Source organism: Jatropha curcas, chromosome 11 (assembly GCF_041381405.1).
Source record: "Jatropha curcas cultivar XTBG-Jc1 chromosome 11, XTBG_Jcur_1.0, whole genome shotgun sequence".
In the NCBI taxonomy this organism is placed as follows: Eukaryota; Viridiplantae; Streptophyta; class Magnoliopsida; order Malpighiales; family Euphorbiaceae; genus Jatropha; species Jatropha curcas.
Window position 1 is genome coordinate 6,581,326 of NC_143161.1, and position 17,533 is coordinate 6,598,858.

The following is a 17,533-nucleotide window of genomic DNA, read 5'->3' on the forward strand; positions in this document are numbered from 1 at the left end:
TTTATCTGAGTCAAAGGATGATTTAAAAATTGATGGAAATACCTTTTCATTTATGAATTCATCCTTAATATCAATTGAGAGTGGTATTGTTAAAAAAATTGAAATTAGAGTAAAATTAACCAAAAAAAAAATCAAAAATAAGATGAAATTGCAAAAATCTATAAAGTTCTTAGTGTTATGATATATCAAGGTTGTGTCTGATAACAGTTTTTTAAGTAATTTTTAGCATTTTGACTGGTCAACACGCTAAATGCTACTTAACATAACATTTGAACGAACTTTCAAAGATTAATGTAATATTTTGTGAAAAGTTAACTCATATAATGTTTAACTTTTAACGTTTCATGAAAATCACAAAACATGCAAAATAGTAATAATAATTGCATAATAATTAAGCAAAACTCAAGAGAAAAAAAAAACTGATCTAAAATTAGGGTATTTGTGTTTTTTATCTAAGAATTTAACAGATAGAAGTAAAAATTTTAGATGGAAGGAGTAATTCATCTTGTAAACCACAGGGACTAAATAATGAAACGACAGAGACTAAATGGTTAATTGCAGAAAACAATAGGGACTAAACAGCTTTCCCAATATATAGCCCTAAAATTTAAATTTTAACTAAATTCTTTTTTATTTTTCATAATATTATTATACTTACATTTAACTTTTGAATGTAAGTATTGAAAAATATTTAGCATGAAAGCTCATATACAGATTATTCCCAATTGAATTTAGAGATGCAACTAGTAATTATATTAGCTAGAGCCATAATCATAAATTTCATCTCAATCTTTAGTTTTACGTATATCTCAATTAACCCTTATTACAACTTAAGTTCATTTCATTAACTTATAGTTATATTCTAATCATTAACTTATAATTATGAATATTTAGTACAATGTATGAAAACTAACTCATAAAGCACAATACCAAATAAATATATAATTGATCCTGCAGAAATGGTTGCATCGAGTAGTCATTGGATTTTTATTTTTTATTTTTTTTTCGTGCGGGCGCGTGTGGAAATCCTCAGTATCAGAAGCTCACTGGCGTGACTAAATTGGATTCACACCGGGTAGGCTCATAGCTCATAAAAGGGTAAAGCGCCCCTTACCAAGTTTTAATTTATTTACCACAACATTTAAAAGTAATGAACCTCTGCATGCTTCGGTGACAATGGCAGCATTCTCCAGTTTCTAGTTTGGTTTCAGCCAATTCAGGAAGCACGAGTTGGAAGCAGTCCTCTGGCTTATGAAGATGCGTAAGCTTTTCTTTAAGTGTTGGCACAAAGCCCTTCTGGGATGCTTCCTCTTTCCAATTTTCAAAATTTGACAAGCAATCCAAAAAGTCACTTCCCTTGGCTTTGGCAATAACACCTGGTTTTGATCCTTTATTCATTATAGCCCATCCACATTCACTGCTATCAAAGCTAAGAAGTGTAGTGAGCTCCTGCATTATTTCATCACCCTCGATTGTTTTCACTATTTGATATCTAGAGAGCCACATACTTTTTATTCTATACCAGAACCAAATTAAACCCAATCTGTCTCTCCAGACATGGCTAAGTTCTTCTTCTTCAAAGCTTTCAATGTTTCTCCAGCCACGATGGTTTAGATTGCTCTTTCCCACATACAACATCTCCAGGTGGATAGTTGCAGATTTTGAAACTTCCTTTGCAGTGCGAGTAAAGTTTTTAATCCAATTTATGTCCCCTCCTCCATAGAGGCATACTATATAATCATTTTCTACCCATTTTCGAATTCTTGGATTCAGTTCATCTACAATCAAATCAAGACTCCAGACCATATCCTTATCCTTCCACTTGGCTTCTTCTCTTGAAATTGTACAAGGGAATGCATCTTTTCGCCAAATAGATATCATATTCAATGCATTAGGACATACAACCCTTCCTTGCTGATCAAGCACTACAAGAATAGTCTTTCCCTCATAATGCCAAACTTGTTTGATGAATTTAGTTGCTGCTTCACTAATCATTGAAAGGTTGTACACGGTGTACCAAGGAATTTTCTCCTGTTTACTCGTAAATTCTTGTGCAATCTCTGTTGTCATTTCCGATGCATCCACAATTGGGAGCCATACGATCTCATAATCACTTTCTTCATTGCTTGTTGCAGTACCGTGACTTTCTTGGTAAATCTGCATAAGCACAGCTAGCTCTTCTTCTGAGATGTTGCAGCCTGATAACAGCAATAATAGGGACTTTTTTCTTTTCAGAAGATCTACACTAACCTGTTGTTGGGAATTGTACAGAACATGAACAATGTAGAATAATAATAGTTATAATAATAATAATTATAATAACAGAAAGCCAAAGTAGATCAAACCCTCTGCTTCGTTGTTCCACAAACAAGCGGTTGCCAATCATCTGTAGCTGATACCAAAGCCTTGAGAATCTCCATGCAGCCTACCTTAGGGGTCCTCTCAAAGATATCCATAATCTCCTCATGAGATTTGATATGCTTATAGACATCTGCATTGTATAGCATTTTCAATTTTTAATAGGCCTTGTGGGTTCTAAATACTACAACTAAAATAAAATAAAGTAACTTACCAACGTGCCCTGGGTTCATTTTAAGATAATGCTCAAGCGCACCAAGGAAATCTGGACGTCTTATGTTGTCTTTCCACTCACAAAAATTAAGCAAGCTATACAAAATTTGTTTCCCTTTTGCCTTGATCCTGAAATCTGACCCACGACAGATAACAGCCCAACCGCCTGAACTGGCACCCAAGTTAAGCAATGAAATGATATCTTGCATTATGGTATCCTCGTAGATTGTTTTGCCTAACTGCATCCTTGAATGTCCCATGTTTACCAATCTTTTCCAAAACTTCATTTGATTTTCTTTACTAAGTTTTAGGTTTTTTTCTTTACTAAGTTTTAGGTTTTGGCCGTTTGATTTAGTATCGTATATCTGTAGTTGCTCATTTGATTTCCACTTTCCCACATAAACCATTTTCAGGACATCTTTTGCTGCTTGTACAACGGAAGGCGCTCTGATTTCGAACATGTTAATCCACTCCATGTCCTCTCCTCCATAAAGGCATATGCAATCATTTTTTGATTTATTAATCTGATAAGCAATTCATACAATCACACAATCAGTTAACTAGCTACTAGGGGCAAAGTACGCATAGTTGTAAGTAAATGAGTTTGGTTAATTATATTAAGTATCATTCCAGTTGGACAGAGCAGATTCATCATTCTTTTCAAGTTTTAAATTGTGATTTCTTGACTTGGTTTGACTATATATTATATAATAAAACAATGAACTGAGTTGAATTTAAGGATAGAATGTAGTGTAATACCAAATCCAGAATTGGTTGATCGATGCCACCTAGTAGCAACTCAAGATTCCAAGATTTTTCTTTCCATAGAGCTTCCGCTGCTGATATGGTGAAAGGGTCAGCCTCATATCCCCAAACATATATCATGGGGAATGCATCTGGGCAGGCAACTTGTCCTTGTGCATCTATCACCACGATGATAGGTTGCTTCCCAAAATGCCACTCTTCTTTTGCTAACTTGATAACTTCTTTAGCAATCAATGAAGGTTGGTGCACTGTGTACCATTTCATAGCCGATTGCTTCTTCTCGAACTTGACTTTAGTGTCCTCCCTCTCCCAATCCTTTGGTTGATCAATGATTGGGAGCCACACAATCTCCAGTCGATTTGCTTGGTGTCCTGTTTTGGTCGTGGACTTGGAATATATGTCTTCCACAATTCTAATATCTTCTTCAGAGATGTCTAGGTCTGATATTAGCAATAACACTAGTTTTTTCCTCAGCACTTCCAGCTCAAACTGTATGATTTGGTTGTCACCCGGAAAACAATTAGTAATCAAACAATCACATTATTTGATAAATTTCCAGAAAAGAAAGGAAAACTAATGAAGAACCTTTTCCTGTTTCTGAATTAGTTGTTGTGGATCATTTTTGTAATAAAAGAGTGCTCTTAGAATATTCATGTTATCAACTTGTGGAACTTCCATTAGGCTCTTGATTATTTCCTGACGTTTAAGGATAGTCGCTTCCTCTGTGTTTATATATACAATCACATATCAAATATTAGAAATACAAACAAATTAGCTTTGATTCAGTTTAATTTCTTAATTACCTAAGCAGGAGTTGAAATCCTCTTTCAACTTTTGAAGGCGTTGTCTCTTCTCGGTGAGTACCTCTGTCAAGTCTATTAGTTCGGCCTTCTCTATGCCTGATATCACATAGCTGAATCAAATACAGAAGCATCTTTAGAAGTTTTCATAGAAAAGAATAGCTTGCTATAATATGAGAGAAACGTCCAACTATTGAAAAACATACTTAAGACCCATGCTGATGAAACGAGTAATCTTTGATGCAGCAACCAAGACACTTCTGATAGTCCAATAGATGGCGATTGGGATATAGTTTACTCTCTCCATAGCTTCTAAAGGTTCTAATTTTGATTTATTGAGTCGGCCAAGTTGGTATTGCACCCTCTGGAAATCAATGATGCACCTGGTCACATCCATGATTGCCATCACAAGATCATTTACTGCTTGCAACGGAGGAGAAGAGTGATCGGGTTGCTTGTGGATATCGGCCACTTGTTTCAGGATTGACAATGATTCAGCAAGTTGGCGTGATGAATATATTAGAGCTAGGTGCCAGCATTCCCCATAATTCAAAGCGAAAGCTGTTAGAGTTAATATCAATCTATCCTCCCATGAATGATCTTTTAGGATCTTAAATAATATTGACTTCACTGTGCGGTGTGGATGTTCTTTGCTTGAAGTGTGGTATGCTATCTGAAAATTTGATACAATCACAACATTGAATCCTTAATCCCAGATTAGTTGGGTATCTGAACACTTTATATATATCATTTACAAACCTTGTAGGAAATTTGATCCAGTATAAAATTGAAATTCTCACGCAAGTAAACGGCTTCTTCTTGATGGCTGTCATCTTCCATGTATGCTCGGATATCCTGCACGGAAAAGAAGAAAGAAAAAAAATGTGGTTACAAGTTCCAAAAACTAATGAGTAAACAAGAAAATCCATGTATTTATTTATATACCAGGACAGTGCTAGTAACATTTCGGATGGCACGATTTACGATGTCCTCCACCAAATTGAGAAGAGGTTTGACATTGCACTCGTTAACTGTTTCAGACCCAGATTGATCTTGTCTCTTTTTATCTCTGTCACGTTTTTCTCTATCAACTGCCTCCACGAATGATTCCTCGTCAGTACTTTTCCTTTGTGACTGGATCTCCTTCATCAGTTCCACCACCCCGTCTGGAATTCCTACTGTCTTCTTCCCACTCATTTTCTGTTTTTTTGGATAACAAAAATATTGAGGTTTGCGTGTGCAATAATGTGTATATATACCATATATGGAATAACTTCCTTGCTTCTAGTGCAATTAAAGTCTTCCAATCAAAGCTAACATGCATTTGTTTGTGTTTGTTGTCACTTTACTCCAGCTAGTGTATTTCACATAGTAACATATTCCATCCTTGCCAAGTATTTGTCACATTTGGATTTTCTCCTCCCTTAATAGAATCATTCAATTTGTATAAATTACAATAAATTATTAAATTGATAGACTATACTATTATTAATTTGTCTAAATTATAATAAATTGTTAAAGAAGCGAAGCAATCACTATTAATCATATATAAAGGATAAAAATGAAAGAAACAATTTATTATTTATGAAATTCATGAATGTGACAAGTATTTAACAATATATTATTTTTCCAGACAGATATTTAGCAACGGAGGAACTAATCTATGAATTCAGTTTGATTTGGTCTCAATGGTTTTTATTAAATTCTATAAAAATGGTTTACATAAATGAAAAAATTGATTGGCACTCTTTTTTCCTCAACAATAAAATTAAAAATATATTCATTTAATTTTTCAATTTTATATTAATTTCATTTTTTTTTTCTTAACTTGGTTCTTAATTAAGCAATTTATTAATATAGAATTCGAATGTTAATTTCTTGCCACATTTATTAAAAAAAAACTATAAAAATTATAGTTTAACCTATATATAATTAAATTATATATAATGTGTACTAATATATTCTCTATCAACAACTTTAAACATTTACATTTCTCATAAACTAATTATAATTATATAATTTATATACCTGAACTAATGTAAAACTACAGTTTACTTGCTAACCAATATACAAATCAAGAAAATTACTTGCCTACACCAGATCCATGAACACGTTTTGTGGAACAAACCAATGAGAGAAGATTTTTTAAAAAGTGTTCTAACTTTTTTTTTTTTCTAAATGTATGGTTGAAAATATTTTCATTTTAATAGAAAAAACTTTTCCGTACTCTCGTTGATTTGATTCATGAGTAAGTCACGAACCCAATTTAGGTAAGATTTTTCCACCAAATCAAAATATAAACATCTAAAACGTTAATTTTAGAACGGTTTAAACAGTTAGAGCGGTTTATGAATACTTGCAGCTGTCCATCAAGTTTCCTATTGGAAAGGAACATAACACGTGTCATGAAACAAAAAGTTGGAAGTGTATATAAGAACAATTTTATTATTATAAATCGACTGGCAAAACGTTAACAAAAAGTTAAAGGCACGAAAGCGGGGAAAGACACGAATACTAGACTATTGTATAGCTCTAAATTACAGTTGAATTAATACATGAACGTAGGATAGGATGTATTAATTTTTTATTCATTGGAATACTCATCGATTCAAAAGAATATTGTAAACTATATAATAGGAGATAGTCTTCTCTTTCATTTACTAAATTACTAAAAACTTAAATACTTATTTGAATAGTAGCCAAATCACACCTAATTGACAGATTCTCGTATATTAATTTGATTATAATTTAAAGATCCATTTATATTTTTCCCTAAAATCTATTTCGAAAATTGTTTCGAAAATTGTGATAATTCTTTCTTTAAATAATTTTTCATAAATCAAATATGTGATATTATATTTTCTCCCACATCGAATATATGATACGATAAAGATCGCCCACTAAATTAAAGTAAACATCCCTAAATTAAAGATTGGTTTACTTTTCATAGGTGATATAATGTTTTATTACAATGAATGGAATCACTACTTTGTTATTATTATTATTATTAATTCTAAAGTGGTTGGAATGTTAGGAAAAATCATAATACGATTCATGTAGTTTGCGAAATGCAATTAGTTCGTATCCTTCCTTTAAGAAATATAATAAAATATTATTATATTTACTTCCGATAGACTATAAGAACCTTTCGTCCACTTTTTGTATCTTTTCAGTTAAGTATCTTATGAAATGAAGAAAATACCCTTTTATTTTTGAAAATATAGGGACAGACCGATTCTATTTTTCAAACCATATGGACTGAATCATAATTTTTCTGATGAAATGACGAAAATACCTTTTTATTTTTGAAAATATAGGGACGGACCGATTCTATTTTTCAAACCATATGGACTGAATCATAATTTTTCTGATATAATATTTTAATATCTCTCTTTTGATCTCTATATTTTCTTTTTGACTTAACGAAAAGATACAAAAATTGAACAGAACGACGTAATAGTATAACTGAAGTAAAATATAGGAACAAATTAATATATTTTAAAAAAGACAAAGACAAACTAAATATATTTCACAAACCATAAAAACCCTGCTATAATTTTGCCCGGAATCTTAATCACAAACCACTTCCGATAGTTTGTACATTACTAAAGCAGGAATAAAAGTGCGAACAAAATTTGCACAAGCAAAGTGACATTCTTGATTTCACTTTCTCTTTTATAGCTGCCAAGAGACCCACAAAATTGTACAACTAAACTGATCTATAAAAAGAGGATAGCTGTTGGGCACATCAACCGTCTCTATTTCGCTATTTTATTACTACTTCGTTTTATTATTTTTATTTGCCAAACACATTATAAGTTCAATTTGGGCTCACTCAAGCACTCAGCAACTATCAGGTATATCTTTCATCTGTTTATTATTATTATTATTATTATTATTATTATTAGTGGTTTGAATTGATGAAATGCCAAGTCTAAAAGATTTAAAAATTTTACTTTTAAAATAAAATTAAGCGGTTATTATTAATAAAAAAAATGATAGAATATTAAAATTCTACCAATCTAATAAATTCGAGATGTATTACTTTGCCGAGTTATTTAATTATTACTAATTTTTCTGAACACACATAACACGTTGACTTACTCAAAATTTAAAATATATACATGTATATATTATTATCTATTAATTGTTTTTATAATATAATATTATAAGGTAAATCTTTCACGTTTAACATAATAGCTTGAATTGATAATGCATCCTTTTTTCTTCTTTATAAAAATATTAGGATTCCTATTGTACGATTAAATTCAAATATTAATCATTACCAAAAATATTTTTGATTTTGATATTTTTTTAATATTAAAACCATAATTGAGTTCAAATATTAGTTTTCTTAATTAAGTAATAATAATACTCATAAGTATAAATTAAAAAACTATATACTATATACTAAGAGGACATTTGATTCAGATGATTATGCAGCTGATAGCTAATTAGAGCCCCAATCAGAGCTGTTGGTTTCATCAGTTGCAATTTAGAGCTTTTTCGTATCAACTAATTGATTTATATTTACATTATATTTGAACTCTATTAATCTTATAAAAATGGTCAGTAATAAAATTATATTTTTATTAATCATTAATTTTATTAGTCATTTAAAAAAAATGTATTAAATATTATGTAAAAAAATTCAATTAGTTATAGAACACATTAAGATAAAAACATATATTTAGCTTAATTTAAAAAAAAAAAAATACATACATTGTTCAGTCAATTTACAATATGAAATAAAAAGAAAATAAATATTTGGATTGATATAATATGAAATTCACGCACTAAATAGGAAAGTAAAATTTATGAATTCAAAGGATGTGTTTTAAAATAAAATTAAATAGTTTAAATTTCAAAAAAAAAAAAAAAAAGAAATTAAGGCAATTGATAAAATTTATCAATTCTACAAGTTGTCTTCTATTTTTTTTCTTAATCAAATAAAGAAATCTCATAAAATCTATTTTTTCTTCATTTTTTGTTCCAATTGACAATGAAATTAATTAACGAACAATAACTATCTACTTGTAGCAAAATAAGAGCAGTTGGAATTACCACTTTGTACTTGCTTGCAGATTAAATTTTGCCATAACTACCAAAAACAATACAATTTTAAAACAATTAAAGTATTGCAGATTCAAACTAGATGAAAGTTATACACAAGAATAAAAGTACACATGGTTTCCTTCGAATTAGTGTTTGAATTTTATTATTATATATGAATTTATTTTATTTTTACATGAAAGTTTTTTCTAATTAGGTGTATTTGAAAATGGAAATAATTTGTTAGAGAAGAAATTTTGTATGGGAAAAATAACAAAGAGAGATAAAGGATGGTTCTGAGAAAGAATATGAACTAACATACAGAATAAAAATACTATTATGTTTTGTTTCTACCTTTAAACATGAGCAGAGAAATAATTGACTTTGTTTGTTGTTTATTAGCTTGGGAAAATGAGTTGGGAGGTAGCAAAAGAATTATTTAGCGCAGAGTGGGTGAAAGATCTGTGGGCTGCATTTGAGGTTCAGGTTCTGGTAATTGCAAGCTTATTCTTTCAAATAGTCCTGGCCGTCTTCGCCGCTCGCCGGAAGTACCATAAAGGAGTTACTACTCGCTTCATTGTTTGGTTTGCTTATTTAATGGGCACCTATGTCTCGATAGTGGCTCTTGGCAAGCTTACTGAAACCACCAACGACTCAATTGCCCTTACTAGCATCAGTTTTGGTGATACTGTTCCTAGGATTAACATTACCAACAATGAACTAAGGGCGATGTGGGCCCCACTGCTGCTTGTTCATATTGGCGGTCCTGACAGCATCACCGCCTATGCGGTGGAGGATAACCGATTGGGTATAAGGCAGTTTCTTGAGTTGGCAGTGCAAATAAGTGTTGTTGGTCTGATTTTTATCAAATCTTGGAACAACTCTTGGTTATCAATAACAGCCTTGGCTTTGCTTTTGAGTGGAGCTATCAAAAGTCTCCAAAGAGTTTGGTGTCTTAGATGCTCAGCTATAACAGAACCAGTGTTTGATAATTTGGCCAGCAGTGAAGCTTTACAAATAAAGAGAGTTTCGGATCTTAAGCCCTCAATTCCTGATCTTCCATTGCTCATAAAGGCTTATATTCGTTTCGAACACTTAAAGCCTCACCTTCAAAATTGGATAGGCCATCCTTTGTCCATACACTTACCTTCTATGAGCACACATTATTCCAAACCTGAAGATACCTTCAGAATTGCAGAAATAGAGCTAAGCTACATGTATGATATGCTCTACACTAGGGCTCCCATCAATTATTCCACCACAAGTTTTGTCCTTCGAGTCATTTGTTTTCTTTGTCTAGTTTCCAGCCTGTGTGGATTCGCAATCTTGTTTCGAAACGCTGATATTCAGCTTTTGAAAATTCTTGTTTTGCGGAAGTATGACAAGAAGGTGGATATTGCCATTACTTATCTGCTTCTTGTTAGTACTGTTACAATGGAAATTTATGCATTGCGAACAATTCTTTGCTCAGATTGGTCTGTTCTTTCTTTGATAAAAGAGCAAAGAAATTATTTTGTTGATGCTTCTGTTCAATTCTTTGCTCGTCTCATTCCAAGGCCGCCTAGATGGTCAAATGAGATGGAGCAATTAAATATGTTGCATTATTGTCTGCATGAAGAGCCTAGCAGGACTAGCAGATTCATTAGTCGGGTCCTGAGGAATATTCCAGGCGCTAATAGATACCAATTGGGATGGGATCAAAGCTACAAGAGGTTTTGCATAACACAGTTAGTTAGAGTTGATGATCAATTCAAGAAATTCATAGTTAAACAGATTGAGGAAGTTCGAGGACAAAGAGTTTGGCAAGCATTCAGTAAAAGAGGAGAATGGGCATTGGAAAGGTACAAATGTCTTGACCAATTCAAATGGAGCATAGAATCAGATCATACTAATGAAGCAAACGCGCAAACAAGTTTTGGAAGGGCCATAACAGTATGGCATATAGCAACTGAGGCTTGCTTAGATAGGGATCCCCTCCTTTCAGGAAAAAAAGAAAAACATACGGAGCCCCAAGATACTCTCACTAAAGAGTTGTGTAGATTCAGTTATTTTTTGTCTAACTATATGATGTATCTACTAGCCGTGCGCCCTCACATGCTATCTATTGGTACAGGGAATGTGCTTTTCCAAGGCGCTAGTGAAAAACTCAGTCATTTTTTAGAGAGCATACGAGCATCATCACCATCAGCATCATCATCATCTAATAAAGAGGTAACGCAAGTAGATTTTTTTCACAATTTGCTCCAAAAGCGTTATGAAGAAGCTACGATTAACATGCCTAAACCTGACAGCAATGATGACCATGATGAGAATATATATGCTCTCAGTGATAATGTGATCGTATCAAGCTGGGATTTATTATTGGATGCCAAACAACTTTCCCAGCTTCTGATAGACAGGGAAGATAAATGGAGTTTGGTATGTAGTGTTTGGGTTGAAATGCTTTTCTATGCTGCAAGCAATTGCCCTTGGGCTCATCACACTGAACAGCTAAGGCTTGGTGGAGGGTTAATCACTATTGTTTGGCTTCTCTTGAACCATGAAACACATAAGTTCAATATCAGTATGTATTGAACTTCAATATCTTGATTCTGTTTCACAAAATTTCACATTGCTTTTAGATCATTCATTGAAATGTAACCACTTTAAACTTTATTGTTTAACTTCAACTTAATTAAAAAACTATATGTATTGTCACACCCATCCCCTTGCTATTCTAAATATAGGTATGACCTGTTATTAAATGAAGCTAATGTAATGGCTTAGTGAAATTCAATATTTTTAACTTAAATTCACACTACCTAATATTTGGATCGCACTCGAAGGCTGCCCAATAATTAATTACATGTCCTAAAGATCATTAAAATCAGAATGGCCAGCCCAGCCTCGTAATCCCAACCTAACATATTAATTACAAGTGAAATTAATCTTAAAACGATCATAATTTGATATATTTTAATTCAAAGTTACAGAGTTAAATTGTAGCCTAAACTACACTCCACCTTCTTCAGTTATGGCCTTCTTCTAGCCCTAATATATCTATGTACATATAGGACAAGCAAAGTTGTCTTACTGGAAGAAAGTAAAACTAAGCAATACCCTAAGTTGCTGAATCAAACTATGCATCGGCGTTTAGGGGCAGAAAGAGATGCGAATACAGATTATGAAGGAAAACTAAATCAATCAGGGAGAAAAATGTTAATGAATCAAATTAAACAAAACGAACAACCATTATCAAATCTAACAAAATCCAATTCATTTATCTCAAGAAATTCAAAAATGGATTTGATTTAATTAATAGAAACAGAGAGAAAGAGAAGGATGCACATTACCAGCCGGAAGCTTTTCTTAACCGTTATATTAGACTGACAAGATTTGCATATCCATTAATCAGTTTCTCAACTTCTTCTGGTGGAATTCCATCTTTCAAGTTAGCCACCAACACATGCTTCACCACCACCTTCGCTTCCTCCATTGTCAGTTAGCTCAATCTTCAGGTGAGTTTTCTCTCCGCAGAGAACTCATCTCTTCCTCTGCTTTTCCACGGTTATAAGAACATCCAAAAGCTTTTAGAGAGTGAGATGCGTTGTTTAGGGACATTACTAACGGTTAAGGAGGAACTTAGCGATTAGAACTCTTTTCTCCCTCTCCCCTCTGTTTCTGTTCCCCTTCTTCTCTCTCTCTTTTTCTCATTGCAAAATATTTTTTTCCTTTTTTATTTTTTATTTTTTTATTTTTTATAAAAATTAAATTATGGGAACTCCTCTTTCTCTTTCTAGTGCTGGGATGATATCTTTAATTATTATTAATTAAGATAAATATCAGTAGTTTGAACTATATAGTATTTGAAGTTTTAAATAGTCATTAAATTCTATGCGCCTTGAAAATTAATTAATTTATTAATAAATTAATTGAATCTACCTACAAAGTGGCACAACATTTTGAGGTACATATAAATTGAATTAAAATAATTAAATTGGTGATAATTAAAATTAAATGTAAAAAAGTTTAGTAGATAAGTATAATTATTTTAATCTCATATTACATACCTAATAATCATGTAATAATACTAAATTCAATGTATAACTAAATTGCTAATTAAATTTAGAATCAATAATTTAAGTAATTTGTAAAGGAAAAAAAATAATACTCTCTCAGTCCCATTTTGTTTGCACGATCAAAACACTCATATTAAGAATTTGGTTAATAAAAATTATTTTACTCTTTTTTTTTTACCCTTAAGTCATCGATATATTAATAGAAGTCCTTCATTTAATGAATAATCATAAAAGTTATTATGAAAAAAAAATAATTGTTTACATATCTGTCACGACCCGTTTCCGTGGGCCGGACCGGCACTAGGGCCCAGGTAAGCTTAAGGCCCCCGAGGCCCGTAGTAAACCTAAATCACTAAGATTTATTATCTGAATATAAATTTCAAACATTTAGCACATGTTTAAAGGAAAATAAATCTCTAGATTTTATTTAATCTCGACCTAACTTTATCAGCTACAACATTCCACAGTTTGAGCCCAGTTAACAATTCTCCACATTTTTAATATAGGCTCACATAATTATATTGTCTATGTTAATACACGACTAATTGTATACAATTTCTACAACTGTGGAGTCACTAACTAATAGTTATGCATGAATTTTTATACATCTAGATACATAGCAAAATATTTATTGGTCTAGGAAAATTTTCTTTCTAGCTCTGCGATGAAGGAACATAGCTTAACCGAATTAAAGAGAAACTTACTTCCTGAAAAATTAAACAAGATATGTGAGCTTTCTAAGGAGGAACTATTATTGCACAACACACACATTCACACAATTGTGTAAATATATATAACAATCTAGTCATCCGACTAGTTATATGCTCACGCAGCCAGTCACACAAATGGCATGTCACCAGCACTCACAAACAATATCACCTTCAAATAATCACATCACGTGGAAATTGGTCTGTGGCGTCACCGAAAACCCCGATGAGCCGTCCTCCCACATGGCCCATCCTCTCATAACGTGTGCACCAGGGAGCCGATCCCCCATACTGGCCGACCAGTCTAATCCTCACTTGACCAACCCTCTCATTGTTTTTCCATTCTCTCTTTTCTTTTCCCATACCAACAGGAGGCAACCCGGTCGTCTCCATCAAATCTAGATTATTAAGCGCTCACAACAGGAGGCCACCCTGCGGGCTGCGATCAAACCTAGATTATCAGGTGCGCCCAATAAAGAAGCCAACCTATGGTTTTCCATATCATACAAATCACAATAGTAGGTACACACGGGGGCGCTGATCTCCCATTTACCCGGCCGACGGTCCAACCGTCCTCACAAACCCATGGTGACCCACTTCATCCCAATTCCACACAACAAAGCATAACAATATCACAACACCATTAATCAAGTATTGCAATTAAATGCAAGCATATTAATCAATTAAACATCGTAATGCAATGCACAATTAGACATCCAAAATCAAATGCAAATAAATAAGTAATAGTGTTAACAACAAACAATAATAATAATGATAAACAATAACAGTGAAAATAAATAAATAAATATTGGAATACTTAAATGAATAATAATGATAATAAATAAATAATCAGAGTACTTTATTTATCATGTATCAAATTATAGAATTTATTTAAATAAACTTATTAATTATATTGTTAATTAAAACTAATCTAAGTTCTATCGAAATTTCGGCAGCATCTCTCCTAAAAGTGGGATTATCTACCTGCTTAAATATCAGCAATATTATATCCATCATCCATTACACACACAGCCCATCCATCGGGCAATCAAATAAATTAATTTCCCTTCCTCCATATCAAGTAATAGTATAAATATTTAATCACAATACTAAACTTTAGCTATCAACAATCCAAACTTTGCTATCGAAGGTTAAGCCCATACATAAAATAACAAATAAATGAAAATAAACACTTACTTAACCACCACATTCTACTGGTTTAAAGTATCCATATATATATGCTTGTAATAACCATATGCCAACTATAATTCACTCTTTCTTTTCTTTTCTTTATCATTATATAACTAAGATCCCGAATACGACTTAATAATATGTGAATCAACATTCTCGCCAAGCAAAATTTCAGGTAACGAACCCATTTTATTCGTCCCTCAAATCATAAATAAGCATTTATACATCAATCATCATGAAATCTTGAAAGTACGCTCATTTACATATATTTATCCTTCTAAAACAACACACAAAAAAAAAAAATCAAGGTAATTGCTGTCAATTCGTAAAAAGAATTAAGTTTTTCTATCTTAAAATCATTGATCACACCAACTAACTAATTCCACGCAAGAATTAGATTTACAACCTTAATTGTACCATGTCAAACCAGAAATCAATAGAAATAATTGAAGATAGCTGCTGCCAACCTAAGAAAATCAAGGTTTCTCGATCAAAATCCATATTATAAACACTAGTTAACTCATTTACCAACAAAAACTTAACTTATCATGTCAAATGCCTCATATCAAAGCAGAAATTTGAAGCAAATAGCTAGGTTGGCTGCTACCATATCACAATCATTCTAATTTCTTCCATAGGATCTACAATAAACACCCTAACTTACACATGTCCTTGAAAAATGCAGTTATAGTGTCAATTAATAGTCAAAAATCAGATTTTCCCAACTTCCAGTCGTGTGAATAGTGTTTCAGGAACCTAGCATTTCTCATTCATGATTCAAGAGTCGTGCCATATATATTCGGGACCCACATGAACAGCTCCCACCATTAATTCTTATTCAATATTCTTAATTTTCTATCAAGACAACAATAATACATTCAATCTAATCTACCTTAAATCCACACTTTAATTCCATTAATATTATTATCAAAATTCTTCAATTAAATTTGTTTGGTGCTAATTTAAATTGGCTTTAATTAATTAAAGTCTTCTAATCGAATCAACACTTTTTAATATATTGGGTAATACGATAATTAAATTAAATTGACTAGCCACAAAATGCTAGAAATTAATTAATTTCTAGGAAGTAACCAAAATTAATTCCAATACCCAAGTACCACACTACCAGAATTTTGCTTGACCGGAGGCAGTGGTGGTGCTCGCTGGAACGAAGAGAGAGAAAGCTCAGAGCCACTGAAGTGGCTGAAGTTGATTGAAATAGAGCCGTTGCTCACCTGAGCTGCTGTGCTCACTAGAGTCGTGAGCAGGAGAGAGCGACGTCGAGCGGTGGTAGCTGGAGACGATGTGGTTGGCCGGCTATGGGCTGGTGTCACCGGAAAGTCGATGAGGAGTCCCGACTCTTCCTGCGACTACTGCTCTCGCCAGAAGTGAATGGAGAGAGAGAGAAGGAACGATCGGAGATGCGCGGTGAGGAGGCGGCGGCAGCAGGGAGATGGTGGCAGAGGGCTGGTCGCCGGTGATCAAAAAAAATGAAAGGGGAGGGAGAGAGGAGTGAGGTCGGCGCTGGTGCTGGCGCAAGGAAGAAGAAGGGAAAAAAAAAAAAGGAAAAGAAAGAAAAAGAAAAAAAGAAAGAAAAAAAAATCTTGGGGCTTCTAGATCATTCCGGTTCGATCCGAACCGGTTTGGTCTAATTCAATGATTCGGCTCGATTTCTGTTTGGTTTGCTGATCTTTCACTTGGTTTTTAGGTTATTCGTGTGATTTTCGAAAAATCGATTTGAGTTTCGGGTCCGGTTCAATTTATTTTAATTATTTTAATTAGGTTTCATAACATTTTCTCCATTAACTAAAAAAATAAAAAAAATATAGTTAGTAATCATATTTGAATTTTAGGAAAATTAATTTTTAATAATTTAATAATTAGTGCTCCATATTTACTCTTTAAAAAAAAAAATTCTAAAGGTTCTCCACTTGGCAAATATTTAATAATATGCTTTGGGCTTGAGCCCAACTCCGTAAACTTGGACTCGAATTGAAATTGTTTGGTATTTATAATCCATATAGTTGAAAATCGAGATTTTTAATTTAATAAAAATTCGAAAATTTCGAAAATAAAAATTCGGGATGTTTCAATATCTAAATTTAAAAACCTTACAAATATTTGAAACATCTAAAAAATGAATAATAAACAAATAAAATGAGACGGAAAGAGTATATTTAATAAAGTTAACAACAACCATCGTAATAATAATAAATTTCATAAAAAAACATTGTTTGAAACAATAAAATTGCAAATGAAAAAAGTAAAAAACAGTTAGAGGGCTAATAGAAACATAGATTTATCAAGTGTAAAATAATTAGAAAACCCTAGTTCATTTGCATCCTCTTTTTTCTCTCTAGTTTTTCAATCCCAATTTTAATTTGTGACT

At 32.5% G+C, this 17,533-nt stretch overlaps 2 protein-coding genes and 1 long non-coding RNA gene across 4 annotated transcripts; 1 reads left to right on the plus strand and 2 right to left on the minus strand.

The window, feature by feature from the left end:
- Nucleotides 1-835: 835 nt before the first annotated feature.
- LOC105633559 (hypothetical protein) lies at nt 836-13,096 on the minus strand. The gene is made up of 10 exons (XM_012216186.4): nt 12,521-13,096; nt 5,082-5,336; nt 4,896-4,991; nt 4,343-4,809; nt 4,140-4,249; nt 3,922-4,058; nt 3,331-3,825; nt 2,573-3,095; nt 2,346-2,491; nt 836-2,250 (listed from the first exon to the last, which is right to left on the minus strand). The coding sequence occupies exons 2-10, from the start codon at nt 5,331-5,333 to the stop codon at nt 1,126-1,128; spliced, it is 3,351 nt and encodes a 1,116-aa protein (XP_012071576.1). The 5' UTR covers nt 5,334-5,336; nt 12,521-13,096; the 3' UTR covers nt 836-1,125.
- Nucleotides 7,859-11,887, plus strand: LOC105633569 (hypothetical protein). 2 transcript variants are annotated; one of them, XM_020678733.3, is made up of 3 exons: nt 7,859-7,993; nt 9,591-11,399; nt 11,480-11,607. In XM_020678733.3, the coding sequence occupies exons 2-3, from the start codon at nt 9,600-9,602 to the stop codon at nt 11,483-11,485; spliced, it is 1,806 nt and encodes a 601-aa protein (XP_020534392.1). In that variant the 5' UTR covers nt 7,859-7,993; nt 9,591-9,599; the 3' UTR covers nt 11,486-11,607. The 2 variants fall into 2 exon arrangements, with proteins under 2 accessions (XP_020534392.1, XP_012071587.1); XM_012216197.4 differs by having other exon boundaries at nt 9,591-11,887.
- Nucleotides 13,097-13,643: 547 nt separating the features above from the next.
- On the minus strand, nt 13,644-16,830 carry LOC149492438 (uncharacterized). The gene is made up of 2 exons (XR_016318794.1): nt 16,271-16,830; nt 13,644-15,611 (listed from the first exon to the last, which is right to left on the minus strand). It is a non-coding gene; the product is annotated as an uncharacterized LOC149492438 (long non-coding RNA).
- Between the last annotated feature and the right edge of the window lie 703 nt (nt 16,831-17,533).

Bases quoted from the DNA above. Each gene is read 5' to 3' on its own strand.
- LOC105633559 (XM_012216186.4), bottom strand. From the start codon at position 5,333: ATGAGTGGGAAGAAGACAGTAGGAATTCCAGACGGGGTGGTGGAACTG. The intron at 3,096-3,330 runs GTATTACACTAC...ATTGCTTATCAG, and splicing joins ATCAACCAATTCTGGATTTG to ATTAATAAATCAAAAAATGA. The intron at 2,251-2,345 runs GTTTGATCTACT...TCCCAACAACAG, and splicing joins GTGGAACAACGAAGCAGAGG to GTTAGTGTAGATCTTCTGAA.
- LOC105633569 (XM_012216197.4), top strand. From the start codon at position 9,600: ATGAGTTGGGAGGTAGCAAAAGAATTATTTAGCGCAGAGTGGGTGAAA.